General features: G+C 55.0%; 1 protein-coding gene across 1 annotated transcript in view; it reads right to left on the reverse strand.

Moving 5' to 3' along the window:
• Dnah10 (dynein axonemal heavy chain 10) overlaps positions 1-9,806 on the reverse strand; it is a 101,345-nt gene that overhangs the window by 70,308 nt on the left and 21,231 nt on the right. The window contains exons 12-18 of the mRNA XM_023720665.1: positions 9,367-9,543; positions 8,404-8,529; positions 7,626-7,798; positions 6,286-6,437; positions 4,182-4,346; positions 3,353-3,560; positions 1,058-1,214 (exon numbers count right to left, since the gene is read on the reverse strand). Of these exons, the coding sequence (XP_023576433.1) occupies positions 1,058-1,214; positions 3,353-3,560; positions 4,182-4,346; positions 6,286-6,437; positions 7,626-7,798; positions 8,404-8,529; positions 9,367-9,543 (1,158 nt within the window). The remainder of the gene's footprint in view (positions 1-1,057; positions 1,215-3,352; positions 3,561-4,181; positions 4,347-6,285; positions 6,438-7,625; positions 7,799-8,403; positions 8,530-9,366; positions 9,544-9,806) is intronic.

Raw genomic sequence — 9,806 nt, forward strand, 5'->3', positions numbered from 1 at the left:
TATAGTGAATGCTACTGCTACAGACCCCTCGACGCACAGGCAGCTCATACAAACACGACGCCAGGTCCTCAGCCGCCTGTGCACGGGCTCTGGCTCTGTGTAACTTCCAGCTCTTGCCCAAAGTCAAAAGGACCAAAAATATAAACGTTTTAAATGGCTCTGGGACATTCAAGGCAACCACAACAGAGCAGCCACAGACGCTGATGAAAGGGGACGCCTGAGATGTTCCAGCAGGGGCAGGCGCATGGGAGGTGTGTGCAGTTCAAGGGGGAGGACACTGAAGAAGGCTGGTGGCAATGCTTGTTTTACTGTAATAAACATCTTTTTTTTTTTTTTTTTTTTTTGGCAGAACTGAGGATTGAACTCAGGCCCTTGTGTTTGCCAGGCAAGCACTTACTCTACCGAGCGATCTCCCCGGCCCCCTGTAATAAACATCTTTTCATTTAGAATCACTGTGTCATCATATTTCATGTGTATGATTTCTTTGTTAATTCCCCAGCGCATGACATAAAATTCTATATAAGATTCCTGAAGCTTGCTTACTTGCTAAACAAACCAAGTGACAAAAGAGATGTTGGTGTTGTCTCTAACCCCCCTGTTGGAAGGTATGGACTCCGGGCCATTGCCAGCAGTCCCTCAACACACATCTTCTGAGAGCCAGACTATCACAGCCTTGAGGCTCTCAGGCAGTGGCGACATTCCAGGCCTGTGCGCTCAGGAGGTGACCATGGGACAGGTGACACATGACGGGCGGGCAGTGCTGAGCGGGGGGAAGAGGACAGATGGGATGGTGATCCAGAGCCTGCCAAGCCCAAGGCCCTGGGGAGGAAGCCACCAAGAAGGTGCTGAGCGGGAAAGCAGGCACTGTGGCAGTGAGGAGTGGGCAGGGGATGCAGATGGGGTGGCCGTGTCATGTTGTGACAGGGAGGGTAAAGCAGACAGGAAAGTGTAGGGGAAGATGAGGGAGCGCGCCGGGCTGGAGCTGCTCCGGCACGTGGGCCACACACGCACGCACGCACGCACGCACGCACGCGCCCGACGTCCCGCCCGCCCTCACCTTGGTGACTTCTACGCAGCTGCGGACGCAGTGCACACACATCTTGTCAATCTCCATGGCGTTGGGGTGCAGGATGATCTCGGGCGCGGTGAGGATGGTCTCCACCTGGAACAGGGGCTTGCTGCCGAGGACTAGCGCGTTGAAGGACTGCAGGTTCCTAGGAGCCATGAAAGGAACACTCAGCGCGGCCCACAGGAGATGGAAGTGGCCGGGGCTGCCAGATGGTGGGGAGTGCCCCACCACAGCCACCCTGGGGGCGGCTTCCTGTATTACTTCTTAGCTTAAATTTGCACAGATCATCTGGAAGTGGACTGCCAAACAGTGGCAGGTAATAACTATCTTCCAAAAGGGCTCACTCATGCCCCCACCCTGCCCACCTCCTGCGCTGTCCCCTGGGATGAAAGTGGGGTGACACCAGGATGGGCACTGCATGGGCCACACACCCGCTTCTCCTCTTCCAGTGTCTGAGCCAAAGTCCCACAGCTCCAGAACACTGCCTCCTGCTGGACTTTCCAGACAGAGCCCCTCCCTCTGGCCGAAGTCCCCTCTGGGTGCCCTCACTGGCTGTCCTCCACCTGAGGAATCCTCTCCCCCAGCTTACTACTTTTTTGGGGGTCTTGGCATCTCCTGACCTCCCAACCCCATTCTCTCCTAGGACAACCTTTCACAGAGAGCATCTCATGTGGATCCATCTCCTTGTGCCCTGCAGTCTCCCCAGGATAAAGAAACTCCAGGAGGACAGGGCCTCACCAGTGACCAGGGCCAAGTCCAGTGCCTGGTAAATGGCAGGCTCTAAGAAACTGTGAGTGAATGAATGAATGAATGAATGAATGAACAAATGAAGGCATGAGTGGATATATGAACAAAAGGATGGGGTGGATGGACGGATGGGTGGATAGACAAATGAGTGGATGCATGGACAGATGGGTGGATGGATAGGTGGACAGATGACTGAGTACATGGATGGACAGGTGGATGGGTGCATGGATGGATGCATGAATGAGCAGATAGATGGATGGATGACAGACAGACGGATGGATGACGGACAGATGGATGGGTGGGCAGACATGGTCAGATGCATGGGTAGAAGGATGGATGGAGACAGATGCATGGGTGGACAGATGAAGGCATGGATGAAGGGTGACTGGATGGTGGATGGGTGAGTGGACGGGTGGTGGATAAATGAAGGGGTGACTAGGTGGGTAAACGACAGATAAATACAGGCTCGGCTGCACGGATGAGGGGGAAGCGCAGCCTGTCAGCAAGGGAAGCACTATGGCAGGCCGAGCCATGCAAGGGGCCCCTGGCAGGTATCTACATTAGGAGGAACTGTAAAATATAAATGACATGTTATCCCAAGGTCTATCAGCAGCGCTCAGGGATGCCTTCCCTGGGGAGAGACCCTAGCGTCAAAATGGGGCAAAACAAGAAGACAACAGCCGGGCGTGATGGCACATGCCTGTCATCCCAGCACTTGGGAGGCTGAGGCAGGAGGATTGTTGCGGGTTCAATACCAGCCTGGGCTACAAAGGGAGCTCAAGGCCAGCCTGAAGTGCACAGCGAGATCTTGTCTCAAAAAAGACAAGAAAAGTAAGAAAAAAGACAAAGGAGACAGCATCAGCCGGAGAATGTTACAGCGTAACACTGGGGTCACGCTGCCCAGGGCCAACCCCTCCGTGTGACCACCAGCAAGCCGCTCGGTCCCCACAGCTCATCTGTGTGCTCATCTGTGGGGTGGCAGAGGGGGTGCGGGCTGAGCCTCCCCCACGGGGTGGCTTTAGCAGCACACGGAGCCAGGGATAAGACGCAAACCGGAAGTACCGGCACCCCAACTAGATTCTTTTCTAAGCTTTCTACCAGCCAAGGAGAACAGGGAAAAAAGCTAAAGGTCGACAGTCCGTGGGGTCCACGTCACTCAGAATCAAAGAGAAAAATCCTTTCCCAGCAGCAAAGGTCAAACAGAAAACTAGAGACGTTTCTCTGGGGCTCCTACAGAAAGAAGTCACCAAGTATCGAACAAAGGCCACCTCAACAACACACAGGAGTCACGGTGGCGAATTTCAGGACACGGAGCGGCCGGTTCTGCCCTGGCGCGGGGTGTGGGCACCGCTGCACTGAGGCTGGGCGCTGCCCTTGGCCGCAGTTGGCACCAGACGCGCGCGGAGCCCGGCCCCAGCCAGCGGGTGGGACCTGCTGGGGTGCTGTGCGCCCACGGAATGGGGTCTCGGGCCCTGCAGTGAGGTCGTCTGGCAGCGACTTCCTGAGCCCCCCAGATGGGCACTCAGGGCGACTTACTTCAGCACCAGCTTGGTGAGGACGTCGTAGACCCGGCCCTCCCAGTACTCGTAGTAGGAGGCCAGTTTAGGGGCGCGGCCCGTGTTGGTGTGGGCCACCAGCCCCTCCACCTTGGTGAGCAGCGGTCCGATGGCCAGGTACCACCGCACCATGCGCTCCACGTCCCGCGCCCGCTCGCGCTCCACGTGCTCGAAGAATTCCTTCACGCCTGCAGGGGAGTCACCTGTCAACCTCAGTCGGGAGCCAGCGGAAGAGGACAGGGTGCCAGCGCTTGCCAGGGATCGTGCCAGCCTGGAGCCCTCACACAAAATGGGGCAACACCCAAAGTCATGCAAGACCCCCTCAAGCTAAACACGGATGGTGACACTGGAGTGCCCGCCACCAGCTGTGCCGAAGGGTGTCGCACCAGCAGGCAGCTTTGGCATCTTTGGGAAATTAAATTTTTTGGATTTGTTTTGGGTTTGGTTTTGTTTGTTTGCTTTTTCCTCTAGTACTCAGGACTAAGTCTAGGGCCTCAGGCCAGGGAGATAGCTCAATAGAATAAGCGCTTGGCTAGCAAGCACAAGGGCCTGAGTTCAATCTCCGGTTCCGCAGTCTAGGGCCTTCACACTGAATTACATCTCTGAATTTAAAAAAAAAAAAAAAAATTGAGGCCAATGTTCAGGCTGAGCTCAAACTCATGATCCTCCTGCCTCAGCCTCCCAGACAGCTGCAACAAGAGAGCGGCACCGCTGCATCATGTTTTGCTCAGATTCCTGGCCGACTGTAAAATCATGCCTGAGACACTCTGTACAAAATCATGGGCAGAGAACAGGCAGTCAGGTCCCACCTGGGAGCTCGTCCTCGCCTTTTGTAGCTGGGCACTTGAAGAGATTGATGCACTCGATTAACGTGAGCCTCGAGGAGATGTCATCCGCGTTCTTCTGAATCTGGTGGACTAGGGACTCGAACTTCCCGATGGCCTGGCGGCACCGTGTGATGTAGTCAGCGATGCCTTGGAGGACAGAGAGGCACTGGGCTTTCGACGGTGTCTCCCCTCCCTCCTGCCACCGCTGGGGACCTCCACGCTGACGCCCCGAGGGGCTGCGCCAGGAAGGGCTGGGCCTGCTATCGGCCGCGGATGGCAGGAATGATGTCAGTACCTTGGTGGGGGCCCAGTATGGGTGGCAATATGGGAACAGAACCCAGGTCTTCACACAAACTCCACTCGTTCGTTCATTCGTTCGTTCGTTCGTTCGTTCGTTCGTCCATGTTATTGTGAGATGGGCTGTCGTGTGCCCAGGCTGGGCTTGAGCCTGGGATCCTCCTGCCTCAGCCCCCAGAGGGCCGGGATGCTTATGCTACATTCATGGCTAGGAGATCGGGACCTGCCCGGTCCTGACCTCTTCTGTCCACACCTATGGGTCTTCCCGTTAGACGAGCCCTGGACACAGGGCAGCTCAGGCTGTGCATCTTCCTCCGGCCCTGGCTCCCTGAGCGCCTGCCTGGGGCGCACCAAGGGTGTGAACAGGAAAGCCCAGGGACACACGGAGCAGCAGTCTGGCCCTTTCCACTCGCTTATACACACACCACACACCCCTCAAATGGCCACAGCCAGAACTATAAAATATACAGCTAACAGCTCAGTGGCACAGGGCCTGCCTGGCAAGAATGAGGTCCTGAGTTCAATTCCTGGTATAAGACAAAACAAGCAATAAAATATAAAGCTATAAACATTTTAGGGGAAAACGACAGATAGTCCTTGCACTCTGGTCCAGCCAGTGACCCTCAGACTCCAACAACACGATCCACTGATCCGTACTGATGTGCTGGACCTCATCAAAATGCGAAACTTTTGTGCCCAAAATAGCAGATGAGGAGGACATAAAGGCCAGTGACACGGGGGAGGCAGGTGTGTCACCACATCCAGCAAAGGACAAGTGCCCTGGGTACACAGAGATGCTCAAAGCTCCACACAGGAGCTGGGGGCGCAGCACCTGCCCTGAGCGTGCAAAGCCGGAGGCTCTATCCCCCAGTCCTGCAAAAAAAAAAAAAGAGAAGTAAACCTTCCATGGTAAGGTAAACAAATTCATGTGAAAATCGGCAAGAGCCCTAACAAGAGCTCTCACCAAAAAAAGCAGATGTAACTAAGGATGTGAGAAGACGCCCAGCGACAGTCACCGTTCCAGAAATGCAAACCAGCATTTAATACTAAAACATAAAACAGTGATGACGCACGCCAAACACGAGCCAGGATGTGGAGAAAGGGGGTCACTCACACGCTGCTGGGGGAAACGCAACATGCCGCCCCGGAAAACAGTGAGGCATGGTTTCTTAAAGCCAACAGCAGCTACCATCTAACCCAGCAACTGAACAGAAGGAATGTGCAAGGCTTACGTCCAGAGAAAACCCGGTGCGTCAGCGTTGCCAGCAGCTTTACTCACCAAAGTCCACAGTGGAGACAACCCAAGGGACCTCCAAGCGGCGATGTCGCTGGAGGCCAGCATGGGATACGACTAGGCCAAGAAAAAGGTACCCAGCCGCCATACCCGGGCCTCCCGAAAATCGGACTGAGTGCAGAAAGCCAACCCCAAAACTCCAGTTTTTTGACGACCAATATCCACATCATGGCTGCTGTATTTTGTTTTTGCAAGACGTTTCCAAAGAAGGAAATCTTCCAAGGGCAAGAGAATCTATAATTCTCCCCAAATTAAAACTTTAATTAAAAAAGGTAAAGGGCGCTTTCTTTTGGGAGGTGAGAGGTCAGCAGAGGGTCAGAATGGCACCCCATCTTATTTTGGCTCCCCCAGAAAGACCGGCGAGTCACTCCTGAGCTCTGAAAACTGAAAGTATTCAGTTTCATAAATTATTGGAAACATGAAAACGCCCAACTGAGCCACACACCCCGAGCCCTGCAGCCTGAGGCCACGCACGCACGCACGCACGCGCCTTACCCAGAGAGTTCCAGTTGAGCCGCTTGTACCCCGAGCGGAAGACGCGCACCAGCTCCTGCTCCTGGTCGTCCAGCAGCGCCGCCTCCGCCTCGCTCAGGGTCCCCATCAGCGCGTGGTAGTGGTCGAGCGTGCGCTGGATGCCCTCGGTGTACCTGCGCGGCCACCAGAGGGCGCCCCCGGGTGAGCCCGGAGGAAACGGGCCGCACGGGTTGCCACCAAGCTGCGGGCCGCCCGCTCAGCGCAAAGCCCTGCGGTCCACATCGAACAGCGCAAAAGAAGTAGACGCTTAAGACAGTGCTACTCTGCTTACTTCTTTGGAAAGTACTGGAAACCATTCATATGCCTCACGACCGATGTAATTTAAACAGGTAGTAATAAATTTTTTTTAATTAATAAAACAGCGGGATATGCCCTTAATCCCAGCACTCAGGAGGCTGAGGCAGGAGGATCACTGAGAGTTCAAGGTCAGCCTGGGCTACACAGTGAGTTAAAAACCAGTCTGAACTGTGTATCAAGACCCTATCTTGCAAAACCAAAACAAAAAAAAGAAATGATTTGCATTAACGTGTAATAGATTTGTTATGATTCTTTTTAGATGAAGAAATCCATACTTTAAGCCATACTTCTTTGTTTTGTTTGATTTTTTTTTCCTTATACTAAGGGATTGGACCTAGGGCCTTCAAGCTCCTTCGCACTGAGCTATATTCCCAGCTCCTTTTTATTTTTTAGCTAGAAACAGAATCTCACTAAGTTGCGAAATTATCCAGACTGGGCTCAAACCTGCCTCAGCCTCGCAGAGAGCTGGGATGCCAGGTGTGGGCCACTATGCCAGGCTACTTCTTAGTATTGTTTCTAATGTGGCCAATAGTAGCAGTCAAACCGGGTGTGGTACCAGGCATGCCTGTGATCCCAGCACTCAGGAGGCTGAGGCAGGAGGATCACCACGAGTCTGAGGTCAGCCTGGGCTACAATAGTGAGACCCTGCCTTAAAAAAGAAAAGAAAAGACAAAACCAATAGTAGCAGTTATAAAATCCACCAAACACCAGCACCTTGAGGGGACGGGGTCTTCCTACTTTTAATTCTTTTTATCTTCTGTTTATTTGGTACAGCGTCTCACTGTGCAGCTCGGACTGCTAGAGATCCTCCCCTCAGCCTCCCCAGCTCTGGGGCCAGCACAGCGTGCAGTACCAGAGATCAGACCCGGGTCCTCGCACTTGCCAGGCAGGCGCTTGGACCGCTGAGCTATCTCCCGGGCTTCTCCACTACTTTTACAGAGTACAAAAGAGACCAAACCTGAGATCAAAGGGTTCACGACTGATTTAAGAGGAGAACGTTTTACCTAAGAAACTTGTCCTCCTGCAGAGCCACATTCCTGGCCAGCTCGGGGACCGAGAAGCCCAGCTGCTCCAGGTACTTGGCTTCGTTGATGATCTCTCTGAGCACCGGGGAGAAGTTGATGGTGAACACGGCTGCTCTGTCCGGGGCGGCCGCTTCCTCCCCAGAGACGGATGTCTGCAGGAGAAGCGTCAGCCCCTGGTCAGCCAGGCGTGCGCAGACACACCACCGGGCCCAGGGCGGGCGTCATCCGGGAGCCAGGGTGTATGAGGAATTGGGGTCGCTCGCTAATATTCAGAAATTGGGTGATTTCATGCAAAAACCCAAAAACTCTGGCTTCCTTCGAAAGCACGAGAGAACTGGCTACATCCAGCCAGAAGAGGCAGGCGCTGAAGGCTGCTGTCCCCCTCCTTACACAGGACCTGAGTCCCCTCCTGGTCCCCTGGCCCTCCCTCCCGCCTTCACTCTGGCTGCCGCCCCAGGCCAGCCGGGTTACGAGGCCTAGCTAGGCCCCAAGGGGGCGACCGCTTCCTGCCAGCTGCCGGCTCTGTGGAGGTGCTTCAAGCACCTCCCGCGCTGCCTATGACTGGGCCGGCTCGCTCTGTGAAAGGGGAAACTGAGGCTCTGCATCCCGCTGCTTCCTTCCCCTGCTGGGGCCAGCCCATTTCTTCTGCGTTCTCCTTCCTACCAACTCCCAAGGGCGGTCAGATCATGCCTGGAGAAAATGACTCAGCAGCCACTGGCTCTGCAGGGCCACATCCGGCAGGGGCGGGAAGCTGTACCTTGGTGAGCAGGCTCTTCTTCATGAGCGTGGGCAGGATCTGCTCCGTGGCCTCGCGCCACTGTTCGTACTTCCGATCTTCGTAATCCCTCATTGTCCTACCCACCTCCAAGTATTTTTGTTTTACCTATCAAAGAATTTGAGCAACTGCTGTCTGTGTGTTTGTAACAGGGTCTTGAGCTCACTGTGTGGCCCAGGCCGGCCTGGAACTCCAAGCGATCCTCCTGCCTCAGCCTCCAGAGTGCTGGGATGACAGGCACACGCCACCACACCCAGCTCACAGCTACCAATTGACCTTTCTCACCACTCCTCCCACTCTCAGCATGGATGCCAGTGATCAGGAGTTATAACACGGTTTGGAAGGGCAGGGAGGCGGGTTTTCACGGGCAGCAGAGGCACCAAGGGAGATGCCGCAGGCTAATCCCAGCCTGCACTGAGCAGAGGTTCGCAGAAGCCACCGCGAGGGCTGTGCTTAGAAGGCGTTAGGGACAGAGCTGACACTTGCACATGGTTCAAAGGCTGCCCAAAGGAACAGCAGTGCCCAGCTGCGGGTGAAGAGGGCCGGCTGGGCTGCACCCGCCGATGAAGTGTCATTGGAACCAGGTGTGTCCACCCACTGACCACCAAGTCTGCTTTCTTAGGACAGTGGCCATGGCCGTAACTGTAATCCCCGTGAGCCTAGGACACATCCTCGGTGTTTAAATGAGAAGTCTGGCTGGATGTGGTGGCACTCGGCTGCAGTCCAAGCACTCAGGAGGCTGAGGCAGGAGGATCACCTGAGATCGAGGTTAAGCTGGGCTACACAGTGAGACCCTGTCTCAAAAAAGAAAAAATTGACCAGATTGAGGACCCCTGGAAAGACCCCCTAAAGTGCAGGCGGGACTTGAGCCCTCCTGCTTCTTCCACCAGGAGCCTCCGGCGGTGGGTGCAGCCAGCTGCAGGACTCGGCCGGCACGCGGCTCACCTCCTGGCCCCGCTCGCTGTCCAGGATCTCCTGGACCTCCTGGAAGCGCAGGATGGTGTGCTTGATGCGGTAGAACAGGGAGCGCTCCCAGTAGATGGCGCCCGCCACGGGCGGGTGGTTCTTACACAGCGGGGGATTCTCCAGGTTCTGCACAAAGATCCTGTTGATGACGTCGATCTGCAGGGAGACCCGAGAAGCCACTGGGTCAGCGATGTGGCAGCCACACACACCCGCGGGGGGGGGGGGATTAAATGTGTGACTCTTCAAAGACACAAACTGAGGGTCAAGAAATATTGCAAGGTAGAAACTTCCTGACTGAGGATCGTTTGCTACTTTTCCTTAGGCTGTCTGGTCATTTTCTTTTGGTTCAACATTTGCAAAGCTAACCAGGCATGGTGGCGCACACCTGTCATCTCAGCACTCGGGAGGCTGAGGGAGGA

Source organism: Octodon degus, unplaced genomic scaffold (assembly GCF_000260255.1).
Source record: "Octodon degus isolate 3935 unplaced genomic scaffold, OctDeg1.0 scaffold00076, whole genome shotgun sequence".
NCBI lineage: Eukaryota > Metazoa > Chordata > Mammalia > Rodentia > Octodontidae > Octodon > Octodon degus.